The sequence below is a fragment of the Coloeus monedula genome (assembly GCF_965178545.1).
Source record: "Coloeus monedula genome assembly, chromosome: 7".
Lineage (NCBI taxonomy): Eukaryota > Metazoa > Chordata > Aves > Passeriformes > Corvidae > Coloeus > Coloeus monedula.
Window position 1 is genome coordinate 15463943 of NC_138787.1, and position 18079 is coordinate 15482021.

Sequence of the window (18079 nt, forward strand, 5' to 3'; positions counted from 1 at the left end):
TCTTTGTTTCTGTAAAAACATAGATGATAGAGATGCTGGAATTGTATGGATGAAACCTTTTCACATTAAATTGAGTAGCTGGAGTGAGAACTAAAAATGTGACTTACTAATGTGTGAGGGGTGCAAGTCATGGGCATCAAAGGTTTTTAGTCTCTGAAGTAATATGATAGTGTTCAGGGGAACAATTGTTATTAGTAAATGATATCTTGAGCTTGCACAGGGAGAAAAAAGATTAGTTGGGAGTGTGAATAGGGGCATTAAAACCATTATTATTGAATCACTATTTAAATCAGAAAAGCTTGTATTATAATTTTTGTATAACTTTTATAGTTTTTGCTTTGTTTATAGGCTGCATGTTTTGGGTTTGCATGTTTGTTTTGGTTTGGGTTATTTTGCCTGGCATCCTGCTTGTATAGGACTTAGTTAATGAGGCACATTATTCAGTCATTATTGGGACCAAAAATGGTGGTAGGCATGTACCAAGTGGGGTTTTTAGAGTATATGATGGTGCTTGCTCCCACAAAACTGTGCTTGGTCTAGTTCTTCAATTTGTGGAAGGGTGGATGTGGTACTTACGTTTTAGAGCACAGAACTTGTTTTGTCTTCCTTGGAGTAGTGAAAAGGTGGGATTTTGCCTTGTTTACTTCTGCAAATGTTAATGAGCTCCAAAGATTTAAGAGAAGGATGCAATTACTTGTGTTCATCCTGTTTAGTAGGAATGTGATTTAAGTCTCATTAGAGTCAGTTTGAAGATTGGTACTGGCTTCAGCTGTGGTCATTTGGTATCTTGCTGCCATCTGTGTTGATAAATTACTCTTAAATGACGATTGCAGCTTAAACTCATACCAAGCTTGATCTTCCAAACTGTGTTCCACCTTGTGCTCTTTTATTAGTTTGATCTTTAGTGAGAAGTGAAACATTTTTTTCAGAATAACAACTTCCCTGTTTCAACATAGAGGAAGTAAGTGTGATTTGCCTGACTTGTAACGATCTGCTGCTTATGTGTGTGATTTCCTTTGTTTTAGAGAGATACCTGTAACAGTTGATAAGAGCTGTATAATTTTGATTGAAGGAAATATTTGAGTATTTTGAGTTACATCTTCAGCTACCTTCACTGGCAAAGCAGAACTAGTTGGATCTGGAAGCTAAATCCCTGAAGTCATTCAAACATGAAATAGTGTTGGGCATATACTTGTAGTATTCTGTGAAGAATTGCTTTTTAGGTCAACTGTAGGGGTTTTTGTAGTTTTTGGGTATCTGTTTCCTAAATAGATGTACCTCACTTCCTTCACATAGCAGAAACTCAGAGCTCCTCTCTCTGATGTTATGGCAGTTTTCCACTAAGTCCTGAATTACTTTCAGAGGCTAAGGTGCTCTAAGGACTTTACTGGTGACCTGTGGGATTCCCAGTTATACTACAATTTTTTATTTAGAGAAATTATTGAAAAAAATCAGCAATACATTCCTGAATAAGAATGACATGATGCCTTTAGAGCTTTGTAATTACATACATCAGTCTTTGCAAATTCAGTATTTTTTTTCTACCACCTGCATGACATCAAAGATAGCAGAATTTGGGGATAAACAAAATTTTTCAATCTGGTATGTGATGCTTTAAAAGTGCTTATTTAAATATTGAGTGTCTGTTGTTTGAAATGTGATAGTCTTTCCCTTTCCTCTCCTTTACCCTACTTTAGAAAGACAAGCAATTCTTCCATAAAACTTAGGGCAAATTTAACATCCAGAATTGTCTATTGCTGCTGTAGCATTTTAAATAATTCGAAAGAAAATAATTTGGAAATCTGTGTGAGCTCATTTTTATATGGGAATGTTAGGTTCTAAACTGTTCTTTTGTTCTTTTAATTAAACTATTGTTGAATTATTCATTCCTTATGAGTGATATGAAGAAGTCAGTGTTCTGCCTGCTTGGTGGCAGGCCCTACTTCTTTATTTTCTGGAGGTGAGTTCTTTTGTTCTGCTGCTTGGCAAAGTAATGCCAGAAATGAGAAAAATAAATTTGAACTTTTTTAAAACTATACCCATTTAGGAAATACACGACTGTTCCTTTTTCATGATTTTAAAAATAAATTTATGTTTAAAAGTCAGCTGATGCACAGTATTTTATGTCCTAGGCATTAAAGCAGAAGGGCAAAATTTACATATATATATCTCCATGTTTCTTACCCAGGTAAAGTGCCTTGACATGTCAATCACCACCAGTCACAGGCCTTCAGAACTCTGCTTCTTTCTTTTGCAAACTGACAGCTGGTTTTCCACTCTCTCTTTCAACTCTGTGCTGACACTGCTGGGTTTTGACTTTTCCTTCTATTTGCCACCTGAATTACTCATGCCCTTGTTTCAAAATCTCTCCTCTCTCCTCTCTCCTCTCTCCTCTCTCCTCTCTCCTCTCTCCTCTCTCCTCTCTCCTCTCTCCTCTCTCCTCTCTCCTCTCTCCTCTCTCCTCTCTCCTCTCTCCTCTCTCCTCTCTCCTCTCTCCTCTCTCCTCTCCTCTCCTCGACAATACAAGTGCTATGGATGAGTTTGGATGCACTGAATGCAAGTTACCTCTGTCAGATGTCACATCCTCCCTTCTCTGTTTTTCAGTCATTGATTTCTTATTTGTGCAGCTGATGTGCAGTAATTAATTTTATTCACTATTGCTTCTACGAATCTAAAAAGCAGCCTGCAAGAAGCACAGCAGCTGTCTTTGACTAGATCTCGTACCATTTGGCTTGGAAAATGTACAGTTTTACACTGTCATGGGTATTATTTTACCGACTTAAAAATATTCCCTTAATACATCTTATTAGATAATGTTCTAGTTCCTTAGTACAGCACTTAGGTATATAAGAGGTGATTGTTAAGGAGATGGTTTAAATAAACCCAAAAAGGCAAATTTTGGAAAAGTTTATTTTTCCCGCCACTTTTGTTTTTTATGGCTCTTATGAATGAATTTGCAGATAAGACTTTATAGACCTCTGGAAGTTTCAAAGGTTGTAATTTAACACTATTCAGCATTTCTGCTGCTAACAAGACAATTTATGGGAAGCTTTATTTTTTTGAAAATGCAGTAATTAAAAATACTGTATATATTTGTTGTTGTTATTCTGCATTTCTCATGTTTTTACAGCAGGTTGTGTTCACTTTTACAGGTACTACAAATATTTTGGCCCACACACTCTATGGTATTAAACATGCAGTGACTGCAACATTGCACATTGTAATGGGTAAATATTTTTACATTCATTACCAGATTTCAAATAATAAAGCAGCATTTAGAAGTTTGTCATAACCAGTTGCTCAGTAAAGGCATAGCACTATGCTCTGTCAGTGTAAACTATACTGTAAGGCTTTTAAACCCAAATGATTCTATCCTGGTTCTATTTCTTTTAAATACTAACAGTTTGTAGAAGAAAGCTTTATTCTTATTTAAAAAAAAAAAAGTATCTCTTGCCACTGGGTCTGCACAATAAATGGGTTTTGAATGTGAAAATGTAATTGTGCTAGAAAGGAGAACTAGGTTGCTAGTGAAAAACATATTTATTTCTTAGGAAATAGCAAATACTTAGGCAATGTTAATATTACTCTCAAAGCAGTCTTTCTTTAGGACTTTTTTTAAATTAAAAAAAGAGAGAAATGGGGAAGGTCCATCTTGAGTATCTCTTTTCTTGGTCTTGCAGTCTGCACTGGAAGAGCCTTTGCTCTGTTTCTCAAGTAGTAATACAAAACCCTTTACAGGCAAAATCCAAACCTGTCTCTCTTTAAAAAATCAGAGGCACTGAATCTAATGGAAAATGCCCAGGGTTTATTACAGAAATAATGTATATATCCCATCTTGAAAAGAATTATATGTTTATGTTTTATAACTGTAAACATGAATATATTTAAAACCTATATTTAAGAGTTCCCATAAGTCCTCCAGTACAATGTTCAGTCATTACATATATTTGGTGAAATGGTTGCAGAGATTTATGCAAATATTAGTGATATTACATTTTCTTTGATACTAGTTGTTGAAAATGTGCATAGAGTTAAGAGTCAGAGCCCTTGCAGCCTTATGGAGTAGCTGAATGTTTTACCATAACTTTAACGTTTTCAAGTACCTGAAATGACTACTTTCATAGAGTCTTAATTTTATCCAGATTAATTCTGGTTTCGGTTAGTAAAACTTGATTTCCTAGAGAGAGAAGAGTCTGGAGGGTTTTTTCCCCCAGCTAAAGTAGATGAAAAAGAAATGCTATGTTGTATGTCATTTGAAATATAGATGTCCTTTTTATTTTCTGTCCTCTCTATGAAATTGTAGGACACATTCAAGCAGTAGATGTGTGTACTTTCAGCACTCCAAGCAAGCTGCTGCGCTTTGGGTTCTCGGCCATGTTTGGGTTTGGGGCGAGGACTTTGGCTTTGGCTGAGAAGCACCGCTGGATGCCCTCCAGTCAGAGGAAGGACTTTGCTTTTATCAAAACACTGGCAGATCTCAAGTATGCCAAGAGATGCTATGTTTTTCTAGTATTTCTCATTTTCTTAAGGAAAGTGCAATAATTAATGTGATAAAGAGATAGCAGTAGCTTATCTTAATTGCAGTTAACTCAGATGTGATGTGGATCCCTCTTACAAGTTAAAGACGGGAGAAATTCTGTACATTCAGAATCTCCCTAAAAACATCTTAACTTCGATAAAAGTCTGTCTAGCAGTCAGAATATTGGTTTACATCATAGTAAATATCAATACTTTTCTAGGCCAGAGGAATGTGAATTATCATTTCTACCTCTACAAATTCCGCAGGAAGACTGTCAGGAGAAGGACAGGTAAGTAAAACTGAGTCAAGCAATTCCAAAGCTACAAAAAAGTGTCTTTGAAGAATAAAATTTGAAAAATAAAATAAAATAAGATTCTTTACTTTGTTCAAATTTAATCAACAGGTGATATAATCTTAAAATATTTATTTTGACAACTGCAAACTTGTACACAGTGTAAAGTGTTTCCTGTGGACTGTTGTAGAGGATTTTGTTACCAGGTAGTCTTCCACTCAGTATTATTGATTTGTTCAGGTCCACTAATATCTTGTTTTTTTCCTAAAGTATGTGTTGCTTAAATGTGCAAAAAATGACTTTAATTTTTTTACCTACATGTTTCCACCATTTTAGAAAGAAGAAAGAGAAAACTAAAAAAGGTGAGTTTCTGCTTTTAGGATTTTTTAAAAGTGAACCATGGCCAGTTAACTGGAGTAATATAAAATTACTCTGTTATATTTAGGTAGCAAGGATCAATGGCAGAAAATTCAGGGTCACTTCCTGAATGTGAGCATTATGGCAATCCCTTGTCTGTGTTCAATGGCACCAAGAGGCTTGGCACCTAATACGAGGTCAGTATGGGTTTAGAGAATTAGTCATGTCTATAAATTCTGACATCTTACCTTAAGACCTTGGCTTTTCTGAGAATATGAGCCTATGTTTAGGTAGTCTAGTCCCTCTGGGCTGGGGGAGGGAGCAGAGACTGCAGCAGACTCGATAATCCCAGGAATTGTAATCAGTTTTTGGATCAGGCAAATAAGGTCAAGCAGTCTAACTAGAATTATGAGTGGATAATTGCTGTGATTAAATTAGTTGGCAAGTCTGACTTAAGTAGTAGTCATCGAGCAGTCATCTGTCATAGGATTTGGCTTTATGGGGAAACTTCACCCTTGGACTTTATTTTATTTTTTCAAATATAAAAGTGGCCCTTGTCTTCTGCTCTACAGCCAGCAAAAATAAAATACAAGTCTTTCTCATGTTATTAAGGACTAAAAGTCACACTTGTCTTTTTGTTATTGTTATTTTTTCTTTTGTTTTCCTTTGAACTTGAGAAATGCAGCTTCTACATGCACAGTTTGGGGAAAAAAAGGACTATGTAATGTGATTGTTGACATTGACTCATTTTGCCTTTAGCTCCTTGTTGAGAGCCTTCTTTGTGGTGACCACAACAGGTCTTAGGTGATAAATATATGTACTTGTTGTATCCAGTTGGCAATTAAGCAGAATAGCAAGTACAAACTTTGTAGTTGTATGCAAAATACAAAATGCTCCCTCAAAGAAGAATGCAGAGACCTGTGTGTGTGCATGAATGCGTACCAAAAACCCCCAACACTAAGGGAAGTTTATGGAATGAGTCTCTTTTGTTTCATTAGATTGTCTCTAGGTAAAATTAGAGAAGAATTTGATGAGGTATTTTTCTTCAAAATTACTGGCTTCTCTTGTAGAATTTGATTTCGTGGATACAATGTAGAACCAAATTATTTATTATTAAACTCTTAATGAGAAGTTTTCTTTGCTACCACCCGCTAATCTCATACTCCTCAAGATAGTGCTCTGATGCTGTCCTGTCTTAGGAACTTTGTTCTGCATTTAGTGTTTTTATATTCCAGTCAGTTGGAAAATTCTGATGAGAATTTTAGCTTTGCTTTCTCTTTCCATCTGTTCTGCCCCATTTCTCAGTGACAGGGAATTTTGTGACAACTTCATGCAATTATCGCAGGTATGAATGAGCCGTTTCTCTCCTGGTGTAGCTGCTCAGTGATCTCCCTATTTTTTTTAATATAAGAACACCCTTTGTTCTTTCATCTCTTTTAAAAGATAATCTTAAAGTGTGGTCAGCTAGTAGTGTAGGAAGGGTAGACTCCTCAAACAGGAGCTTCCTTTGTCATAGTGAATTGACTGTAAGTCTTTTCAATATGGGAAACAAAAATGTTGCACTGATTGTTAGAGATTCGAGACCCACTATGGAAGGAACTCATCTAGGTTTCTTCTCTCTCTTGTTTCCCCAAGAGGTTTCTGCCATATGAAGACATTTGAAGTAGGATGCAAGCTTTGGCTGCTGCCTGTAACACAAGTTACACTGGTCTAAATTTGCAGAAACATGTCCAGATACATTTAACTGTCTGTACTATGGGAGCCCTGTGGGATGTGTTTTTCACAGCATAGGTGTTGTGCTTCACTGCAGATGGGGCTTCCTCGAGAATTAATGAGAATTCTTTGTCATTCCTGAAGATGAAAGGCCCTAGTGCTGAATGCCTAATAGTCTGCTGTGCCCTTTCATTGAAACAAATAAGATAAGGAGGCAACTTTTTAAATGTCACCATCACTCTTTTCTGAATCAGCAAAGTACTGCTGTGCCAGGTGACTTGCTCAATGTTTATGTAACAATTATCCTCCCAGACAGTGCTGTTATCATAGTCTGAGAACATTCCTGATGCAGCTGCTCAGTAGCTATCTGAACTATTGCTACCAGTGCTGGTAGGCTGGAGGTAATTTTTTTAAACACTCTTGAGATGTTTTCCAAACATATATGCTGAATAAGTAAATAAATATATGTATGCATATATGTGCAGGAGACAGGAAATAGAGCATCTCTTTCCAGAAGGCAGTCTCAGCAGGCATTGCCATGTTCACCAGATACTCTTGTTGAATACTGATTTGTCTCTATAACTCAAATGGGACTTAGGCATGGTTGCATGGATGTTCCAGTTGTTAGCTTCTGTGTCCAGGTACTTTCCATTAAGGAATGTGGGAATTGATGCTGGCTCACTGTCTGACCCCAATTCTCAAAGATGCTAAAATACCCATGGTGACCAGATACTGAGAACCACTGAGCATCTGCACTGTGGGGGCTCTTCTTGTTTCATCTCCAGTACACGACTGTTTTATCTCACACAAAATTCTTAGTCCTTAACTTTCATTTTGTTCTGTGAAATGTAAAAATAGAACTGTACGAAGAACTGCTAAGAGAGCCTGAGCAGTGGCACAGTTGAAGATGGCACCCTTTGTTAGGGCAGTGTGGGTGTTGGTGGAGGGGGTGGGCAACCCATCTGCACTGGGTCTGTGCTGGGGGGGCTTCCATGCACCATGGCAATGTCTTCTGGGTACAGCTCTGCCTCACAGCACTTCTGGTAGTTGTTATACTTTGCTGCAGAGAAGAGTAAAAATAGAAATTTGTGATCCCCGATGTTTAAAAACCATCTGTTAAGTAGAAAAGCAAAGTTTTCTTGGATTATGTGTATTGTGTTCAAGAAATGATGGATATTGATAAAAGACTACAATTTATTATTACAGTGTATGTTATAAATATATCAATGCTAAATAACTTCATTGGATAATTTGTATTGATCCATGGAGTGGGGGTCAGCAAAAGGATTTGAAAAACCATTGAGACTATTCTATTAATTTACTCTTGTAGGCTTTTAAAAGTTATTCTTTCTAATCTAGGCTATTGAAGAGCCTGTTATACTTCCAAATTAATGAATTATCTCTTTGGTTTGCTTTTCAGGTTGAATAATGGAAGCATGGCTCTTATTGTTGTACAAAATACTTCTCGAACAGAGTTTATAAAGCATCTGAAAAGATACACCAGTGTAGAAAATCAGGTACTGTTAATTTCTTTCTGGTGATTATAAAAAGAACAGTTAATCGTGAAAGTAGACAAGCTGCAAGAGTTAATGTTAGCATCCTCATAAGGAGACTTAGCTTCCTGTCAGAATACATTAGCCCCTTTTTATCTGATTTTTTTTTTCTTTTTTTAAATCACTAGACTAATACAGATTAGCCTATTTCAGTCCATCTGTTGTGGTTTAAAATGTGTTTGTGTTGTACCATAGTTTTATGGGTGTAAAGCCCTTTCACCACAATAAGGAAATGCATGCTGTCTGAATTTTGTGTAGTACAGAGATCAAGAATGTGCAACTGGGGCAGCATCATGTAACTTTGTCAGAAATTGGTAAAGTTGCTAATTTCAGCAGGTCACAGCATGCTGTGCTGGTAGCAGTAGGTTGTGAACATTGATTTTTAGCAGGGATGCATTCCATCTAGTTATGAATGTTTGCAGAACTGCTTTTCTAAATTGTAGTCATTATTCTGTCTTGGAAGAGAAAAATGAAGCATTCAAACACAGACCTTATTGCTGTCTAAAGACCCACTGCATGGCCCAAGGACACTGGTACTCATTCAAATGTTCTGGGATTGTGTGAAATCATTTTATCAGGAAGGTTTGGGTTTGAGTTCATCTCCAGTCAGGGAGTTTGGGGGAGAGATGGGTGACAATTCCAGGTGACAGCACTAATGGCTGAATTGAGGAAATAGTTTAAACTTTCCAGTTATGCTTTTGGAAGAAGGCCTTGCTTTTCTGTCTTTTGTAGTTACAAATCAGACAAGGAGATGTGGGCTGTCCTTTAAGCTTAAGACAACCATTTACTAGAATTCTAAGTAGCCTGGTTTTGGACAAGATTACTGGTAACAATGAACAGAGCACAAGAAAAAATCTGCTTGGACTTTCACATATTTGATATGTGCAAAATATACCCCCTTACCTGCAGATTGATCAAGTCCAATATGGGAATACAAATGGAACACTACTGGTTTTTTTTCTGAGGCACTATTTAGAAAAAAACACCACATTAGTCTATAAATGCTAGCTGGAATATATAATGGCTCATGTGGTCAAAGCTTGAGTTAAATGTTCCCACTTAGAACAAAAAAAAAGCCAGTTTTTAAATTTCAAGTAACCCGTTTTGTTCTAAGCTGCCACCTGTATCTTTCATCTTCATTTAATGTCTATCTGTGTTTGGTTTAGTTCAATTTTCCCTTTGTTGAGACCTACACAGTTCAAGAAGTAAAAGTACAACCAAGGCTTAAAAGTGGACCTGATGCCAAGGAGAATATGCGTCTGAATGCTGCCTCTGCAGAAGGAAATTACCCTTGGAATATAGATGGAGACTTAATGAAAGAAGCATCAGAAGTTCACATTCGGTAAGGTCAAATATCCCATTTAAGGACCATATACCCATAACAGAGTAGTGCTGCAATCTTAGATGTGTTACATCTCTGTAGAGCACAGATGGCACCAAAGTTAGGTGTTCTTAATGCTCCTACAATAGAGCTGCTGTGCACTGCAGGGTCTGGCCCTTCTGCCATTGTTTGGGCCTCTGCCTGGTTGCCTTGTGCTCAGCTTTGGAAAGGTTTGTTGTAACTCACATGGCCTTTCCATCCTGGTCCTCCATCAGCTTCCACTCCAGTTTTCTTTCTTGTTACTTTACTGCTTCTTCTTTCTTCTTTCCTGTTACTTTACCCTTTCGATTCTTGGAGGAGAACAGATGTATATAATGTGTCTCCATAAGGAGCTCCTTTTGGGACAGGGATTGCTACTTGGAAAAGCAGCATGTGTAAGGTTAAGAAAAACATGTAGTTCTTCAACTGAGGAAAACTTAATGCTGCTTGAGAATAGTCTCTGTAGTCTCCAGCATCTAAGAACGAGACTACAAATACATAGGAAATGGGAGGATTACCCGTGGAATTAAGGGGGCATTGGCTCATTTTTCTGCAATGCACACAGGGTTAGCTGAAGGCACACAGATCAGAGTAAGTCTGGTATGTGAAATAAAAGGTAGATCATGTTGTAGGATATATAATATATTCTTCTAAAGATGATCCTATAGGAATTGCCAAAATGTAATTCACTCTGATTTATTTCCATATAAAAGCTCATACATATTTGTTCTCCTCCCCAACCTCAAAGAGCAGCACACCCATTGCAAAAGTTGATGAAGTTTGATGGATAAAGTTTGACTTCCTTGCTTCACAGTGTGCATCCTCAACTTATTGATCTCTATGGAGTGAACACTGATGACCTGGAGAGTTCCCAAGCAACGTGCAACTGCATATAGAAGGGACACACTGGAAATTCTGTAATAAAGAATCCTATTCTCACCTCTATGCACAGCCTTCCAATGTGCTGGACTTGTACTGATGTCAGTTGTAGCAGAAGCTTGATTGGGATGTTTGTTCAAGTTCTGGGTTTAAATTCTTATTAAATGATATATTTTTATTGGGTTGTATTTAACTGTATAGGAGCTGTTAGGCTTTAACAAAATTGATTATACTGGTCTCTTACAAATTTGGGATTAGACAAGTGTCCATCAGAATAGAAAAAAGTTTGGTTTTCATTATAGTCTAGATTTTTTTAGAATGAGATACTTCTAAGTCTGCTGCTGCTATCCCCATTGTCAGGTAACTCAGTTCAGCACAGGGAAGAACCATACCTCTACTCACCAGCTCTAGTTGAAGAGTGGTGGCAAAATAAAAATTAATTTATTTTGCATTTATTTTTTTAATCAAGTACTTCTAGTTACGATTTTTAATATTGCCTTAATACATGTGCTCTCAAAATGTTTCTAGTCAAATAAGCTAAGAGAATATGCTGATGTCTTATACAGCTTTCCTTTGTTAAAATGTATTTTAAAAACTGCTCTTTGTATAAAATTAATATTTTCTCTATCTTAGAACTGAAATGTTATTCAGCATAGTTTTTGTTGTTGCTGAGACTAAAGTTATGATAAATAATTCGGAGTTAAGTTTTTATAATCTCCCTATAGGGTATAAACACAATTTTTGAGTGTTTGTTTTTTTTGGTAACTTACTTAATATTGAATACAATAATTTCAGAGGACAGCAAAATAAGACTATATTTTTCTGGGAACTGGCTTCCTTTGAGTTGAAAAGTAGCAGAGTGTGTTTTTCAGTCTGCAGGACCATGGATAATGAATGTTCTCCTGGTCACTGATCTAGGAATCGTTCAGAAGGCAGAGCACAAATAATGGTGTGAAAACTGAATTTTTTCAGGGCAAGAATGAGTTGTTTCAGGTGCTTTCTTCAGGAAGCAGTCAAGGGTAATGTGAAATCCAGTCCTTGTATGATGGTGCTAAGTCAAGGGCTTAAACCTTTACAAGAGATCTATAGCTACGGTGATTTTAAATACTTTTTGTGAAAAATTCTCATCTGTGATAAATACACAGGACAAAGTACTGCACCTTAAGTACTGCAGATGAAGATTTGGCTCCTAGACCCAAACTGTTACCTGTTGTCAAAGTCACAGGGACCAGTCTCCAGTTAAAATTCATACTCTATCCCATCAAATATTTTTAACATGCTAAGGCAATTCAAACTAAGCATCTTAAAGCTGTCTAAAAAGGCATTCCAGCACCATTTAGTAGATTTAAATGTTATTTATTAAATGAAATTTAACAAAATAATTGAACTTGGAGAACAAACAGCATTCATGTTAACTTGTTTGGGTTTTTAATAAAATGTAATCGAATAATACTTTATAATCTTGCCACCATCAGGACATTGTACATTCATTTTTTGTCGACCTGGTTTATAAAAGCTTCATAATTTTGCTTCGTATCCTAAGAACAGGTAGCCAACATTTATTTACATGTTAACAATCAGATCTGAATAGAAAGTGTACAATTTCCAAGGCATCATGATCACATGTACTGACTTATGTAAACTATTTCAAAGATAAATAAAATGCTTTGGTTTCACTTCCTTGCATTGCTTGTACTCAAAAGAACGTGAATGCTTCTTCCAGTATTTGAGGTATATTTTTCACAGTATGCTGTAATGTCAAACTAATTTCTGTTCAAAGGTTTTTTGGTTAAAGTGCAAAAATTCACTAAAGCCATGTGGAAGGTAAGCATTTTTTGGTACAGTTTCATAGACTTGCAAGAAAGTATTTCATTCTTGACATACTTTATTTTGACTTTTAAAAAAAATATATGCACATTCATACAGTCCTTGCACTGTAGCTATTAGAGGAAAACATACTTTGGAGTGATCCACATCTTTGGCATCAAATGAAGTGAAAGGAAGTTACAAAATGGTCCCAAATACCTTTGGAATCTGTGGGCAACATGGCTTTTATGGCACCAAGCACTCTCTTGGCAGAAGCGCTTGCTGAAGGCACTCTCTGTGGGTTTGAGTTTCAGGCTAATTCCCAGAGGGTGGTGCAGCTTCAAAGCATTTGTACAGATGACATTCCTTTCTCTGTGCAGGTCAGAAAGACATCCAAGGCCTGGCCTCAGGGCCATACTCTGTCCTTCTGCTGCAAGAGATTCAGTTCTTGAAGAAGGTGTACATTCTCCAGCTCTTCTGGGGAGCAAAGGAAGGTTTTTTTCCCTGGCTTGTGCTGTTTCACCAAAGCTAGGTGGCAGTGCAAACTTAGCTAGCTGAAGAAGCTTCCTGGAGTAGCAGAGCAGTGGTTTGATCCATGTTTCTGTTCAGTCATTTGCCTTTCCACCGAGTGGCTGCTGAGGGTGCCTGTTTGGATGGTATTTATCTGACACCTTCCCAGGAACCCAAGCTGGCTCTCCAAGTGACTTCCTTATTAAGTACTTTCAGGTAAAGGGTGGCACAGCTAAAGGCAAAATTTGGCCCATTGCAGTTGGAGTCTTTTGGGTATGTGTCTCTGTTTTGTCAGCTGAAGCCTGTCTCTTTTTTCAGGTTCTGGAAGAATGCCAGCACTAAATACTATTAAAAGTACTATAGAAAAATCTTCAAATAAATAAAAATAAATACTTGCTTTAAAAAAAAACCCACATAGAAATAATTCACTGGAGAAGTCCCAAGCCTTATGGCAGCACTATCTGAGGAAAGGATGGAACAAGTAATTCTGTCATGCTTGCAAGTACCATGTTAAAGATGGCTACAGATTATGATCTCCAATATGTTAATCTTTCTACAGCTGCATCTCCAGGCTACCCCACACAATTCCCTGCTCTGAATCCACCTTTGGCTTTCCTGGTTCTGTCGTGCCTGGGTGTCTGAGTCTTCAGTGATGTGGCTGTGCCTGTGAAGCCAAAGCTTACACAGAGACCTGCAGAAGCCCAGAGCTTCTGAGAACCATTTTCTATGTCTGTGCATTCTGCTTACAGTCCTGCTGGTTTAAGCTAATCTACCCTTGGTAAAATGCCAAAGCAAGATGAGAGAGGATTTCTTCTTGAACGCCTGCTCAAAATATTATTGAAACTTTAAAATTAATAGAATAACTCATGCTAATGTGCTTGAGATCATACTTTCCAGGATTGGCCAAAAATTTTTACTTTCTTTCTGGTAAGTAATTCTTCTCTTTATCTTTAGTGTTCTTCTGTCTGTTTGAAACCAGATCTATATATATGGCATTTCAAATATTACTGTGAGACCTCAGAACAGACTGGTTTACTATTTTGATATTAGAACAACAGTACTGTAAGGTGTATCCTCCACACAGTTCAAGGAAATAAAGCATGTTTTGTAAGAGCAAGTGAGCTCAAGGCCTAGATTGTTTCTCCTGTGAATTAACCTGAATTTTAATTTCTTCATTTTAAAATCAAACATTTATTTGGCTTCTTAGTCATTTTTGTTCCCACTTTTAAAACTCCAGCTGTCTCTTCTGTTCGTGTCTTGAGGGACTGGTTTGTATTTCCTTTTGAAAAAGCCAATCTGAAATACATAATTTGTCATAATCTGTTGTCAGCAAATCTTTGTTATCAAATCAAAACCATATAAAAGAATAATTAAAACAAAAATGCATATATGTGGCATTTATGAAGTATGGTATTTATCAGTGCTTTGTCATACCAAGTAATCAAGTGTTACTCATCCATCAAAAAAGCAGGTTTGCTTTTTCTTCTTTTACTTTTTGGGAGGCTAATGCTCTCCTGCATGGAGTAAAGACTTAGGCTTGTGAACTTTAACAGTCCACAGAATTCAGTACTTTTGAAAATGTAAAATGGTAATAAAACTTTCCTGTTCAATTTATTTCATTTCTACATGTCCATGTAAAAATGATGGATAGAGAAAGTCTCCATGTAGGTAAAGAAGTTAACAATCTCTTAATCACTTGTCAGAGGAGCTGCATTCTTATTAGTTTTCTCTTTTACTTATGCACAGAATTTTTTTAGTATTTATGTTGCAGTTTGAAATCTTAAACATTTTATACTGGTATGAAACCATGTTTTAAACTACCAGTCATCATGTGTCAAGTGACATTAAATGTGGAGCACCATCCCACAAAAATGATCCATTTGATATCATTAAATTACATAAATCATTTGCAAACATGAGATGCCACATAAAACATTGTAAAGGGACTGTGATAGAAATAGAGTAATAGAAAATGTAGAATATGCAGAAGATGAAACGAAAAAAACCCAGAGAAATACTTTTTAAAAACCCCAAGTTACAAGAGGAATTTCTTTCTGTAGAAAAGACAGATCATAATAAAACGTTATTTATTATTTAACCTGCTTTAACCCAGATCCAAAAATCCTTCAATAGTATGAATTCCTGACTTGAGAGCAACTAAGAAATACTGAAAACCTACCTTCCATAATATAAATGAAAGAATCAAAAACAAGGTAACACCAACTATCAAGCCTAGGGAAATAATTAGCAAAGTAACATGGTATTTTGGCTTTTGGTGGTGCACTCCTTCCAGATAGACCTGAAAAACAGAAAATAAGCTTAGTGTTAACTGTTGGGCTTTTTTCCCCTAAAAGATAGTAAAAAACCTATGAAAATTAATTAAATTTTCAAGTAATTAACAGTCTAGTCGTTGCCTGTGTATAGGTATGTATAGCATTCTACAATTTTAATCGCTGTTGGTTTTTCTACTTCAACATGTTTATCACAAATTCATAAGAGAATTCTTACATATGCAGCTTGCTTGTCCTTATGTAGTTCAATAACTTTTGCATTTTTTTCTGGCCAGGCTGTTGCTCTCACTTCAAACTTCAATACTGATGCATCATCCTGATTAAAAAAAAAAAAAAAAAATTCTATCTTTTAAAAAAAAATTTAAACACATTGATTCCTGCCCAGCAAAAATGGTAACACAGCTGCTGCCATAACCACAATTTCACACAAACACACAATGGTGCCTTTTTCTGAGCACAAAACGAATTAGTTCCAGAAGCTGGAATGAAGCCAGGTTGGATTTTACTTAAGTCCACATCCACACTGCTTTTCTTAGAAAAATACAATTACGAGTTGAAATTAAATCCCCATCCTATATAACCCAGCCAGAATAGGGAAAGCAATGCACACCATAATGTGACAAACTAAAATACATATTTTTGGTTTTCATACATCACCTTAAGCCTTAGCATTGGCAACATAAAATAGGTTAAAACCTAAAAGATTTAGATTTAATCATGTTTGAATCATGTTTCACTGCTAGAAAACAAATACTAACACCTAGAATTTATATGCAGGGAATACTGCAAATATGCCTTGAAATATTCCCCTCAAGTATGAAAAATTCATGTGTTACCATTTCTAAAAGTAAAGGAGTAGCCTCCAGATGCAACTGAACAGTCGCTTCTTTTCCACTTTCCATGTTTCCCAGCTTGCAGTGTATTTGTAAGCACAGGCTGTCGTTCTTCATGCAGTACTGTACAAGGGAGGGAAAGACTAAAACTTAATCAACTTTAGTGCTAAGATTATAAAGACAATCAGGAACTGACCAAAACAAAAAGATTCATGTTTATTATTGAAAACTCAGGGTGTAACTTGAGGTTGTCATCCATCCCTGTCATTCCTGTGGTGTTAAAGGCACAGTAACAAGAGACCAGCCTAGTTGTTATACAAAACACATCATTTTTCTCAAAAATTCGATTATTTTAAGACTGGAAAAGAACAAGCGTCATAATTTGTTTATATGTTTAAGGTTTATTTTTACACATTTATTTCAAATTAGCTTTTATCAATAATGATAAATGACTCTATGCTATCCAGTACAAACAGTGTAATTGGCTGATCCTTAACATTTGTACACTGACAACTAGCACACTTCACAGAGCTTTGGAGAAGACAAAACCACAAGGCTGTACATGATTATGTTTATTAAATCTTTATCATTATTCTTTATTCAAGGCTACCATGCTGATGTACTGACTGGATATTCTAGTGCAAGGTGTATCTCAATCATTGTCTGATTCCCTGTAATGCACTTACTTAAAAGTCCCCAATTAACATATTTAAAAAAATGGGTGGTTTTGGTTTTTTTCTTGGGTTTGGGTTTTTTTTGTTGGTTTTTTGTTTGTTTTAGTTTTTGTTCTTGCTTTTTTTTTAAAGATGACAGATTAAACAACATTGTACTTTTTCAAAGACAAGGTGCAGGAAACAGATCTCTATGAGGACAAACCCTCAGCAATGCAATGCTAAAACAGCAGTTCTGGTTTGGACTGTGTAGTCAAGGGTCTGATGTCCAGCAAGGTCTGTGAGCAGGAACAGAGGGATGAGCTGGAGCAGGCCAGGCATGTATGGTACTCTCCCAGCCTCCCAAATATTTTTAATAGCTTCCCAGCCAAAAATGGTTTCCATATATTTTGTAATTCTTATTGACTTCCAGTGCCATTAACTTGTATAGTCTTCCTTGGAATTCAGTTATTTCTAACATTCATAACACCTGTCAGGAAGAACTTCCACCACAAGTACTCTTTTGGGGTTTTTTTACCTAGCTCCTGTTAGTTATATTTGATAGCACTGTTTTGATGTGGAAAAGACAATCAATATTTGATCTGCATACTTCATGTAATTAAAATAAAGCCTGTTTTTCCCTGATGCATCATTTTCTATTTGTTACTGAATTTCCTCTGCCATTCTGTTTGCCCACTCACTCAGTTCCATACCCCTTTGGCAGCTCTTTGTAGGTGCCTGTCATCCATCCTGACTTCAGCAATGTGTCATTAATCAACTTTCTCAGCTCAGTTCTCACCCCATTCACTGAAGTCACTTATGACTACCCTGAACTTATCACAGGTCCCACCACACATCCTTGGAAGATGGCTCTGGTGACCTTATTATATAAGATACACTCTTGTACAAGGCTCATTCATACAGTCATTTCCCACTGATGCCAAAAGACAGACCTTACCATGTGCCTCTTAGTAGGCTTTGAAAAGAAAGTGATGACATCCTTTAATATGTTTTCATTATTTTCTGCTGTGTCACAGTTTCTGGGATATTTATTATAGGAGCAGTGTCCAGCTGTTGTCTGGAAATAAATATAACGTCATTATTAGAATTTAAGTATCAGATTAAAATCAGAATAAAGATTTCTGAAAGGTTAAAAAAAAATGTAAATTTTATTTCCAGAATTCTGAAACACTTGGGGCTGAAGATGATCCTATCCTTGTTCACTCTGCTTCACCATGGCTAGCAAATCAAACACAGACTAAGTACCTAGCTGACTTTGTTCTGCTTCTCTTTTTCACAGAGTTATACAGCTAGTA

General features: G+C 36.5%; 2 protein-coding genes across 2 annotated transcripts in view; one reads left to right on the forward strand and one right to left on the reverse strand.

Annotated features, from left to right (window-relative positions):
- Positions 1 to 10690, forward strand: part of CERKL (CERK like autophagy regulator) — a gene marked incomplete at both ends in the record, with an annotated part of 50813 nt that extends 40123 nt beyond the window's left edge. The window contains 8 exons of the mRNA XM_082285476.1: positions 3153 to 3227; positions 4304 to 4481; positions 4740 to 4808; positions 5148 to 5173; positions 5257 to 5365; positions 8302 to 8398; positions 9601 to 9776; positions 10609 to 10690. Of these exons, the coding sequence (XP_082141602.1) occupies positions 3153 to 3227; positions 4304 to 4481; positions 4740 to 4808; positions 5148 to 5173; positions 5257 to 5365; positions 8302 to 8398; positions 9601 to 9776; positions 10609 to 10690 (812 nt within the window). The remainder of the gene's footprint in view (positions 1 to 3152; positions 3228 to 4303; positions 4482 to 4739; positions 4809 to 5147; positions 5174 to 5256; positions 5366 to 8301; positions 8399 to 9600; positions 9777 to 10608) is intronic.
- A 3221-nt stretch (positions 10691 to 13911) lies between these two features.
- ITGA4 (integrin subunit alpha 4) overlaps positions 13912 to 18079 on the reverse strand; it is a gene marked incomplete at its 5' end in the record, with an annotated part of 33327 nt that continues 29159 nt past the window's right edge. The window contains 5 exons of the mRNA XM_082285425.1: positions 13912 to 14285; positions 15169 to 15288; positions 15498 to 15596; positions 16117 to 16236; positions 17722 to 17841. Of these exons, the coding sequence (XP_082141551.1) occupies positions 14193 to 14285; positions 15169 to 15288; positions 15498 to 15596; positions 16117 to 16236; positions 17722 to 17841 (552 nt within the window). The 3' untranslated portion in view covers positions 13912 to 14192. The remainder of the gene's footprint in view (positions 14286 to 15168; positions 15289 to 15497; positions 15597 to 16116; positions 16237 to 17721; positions 17842 to 18079) is intronic.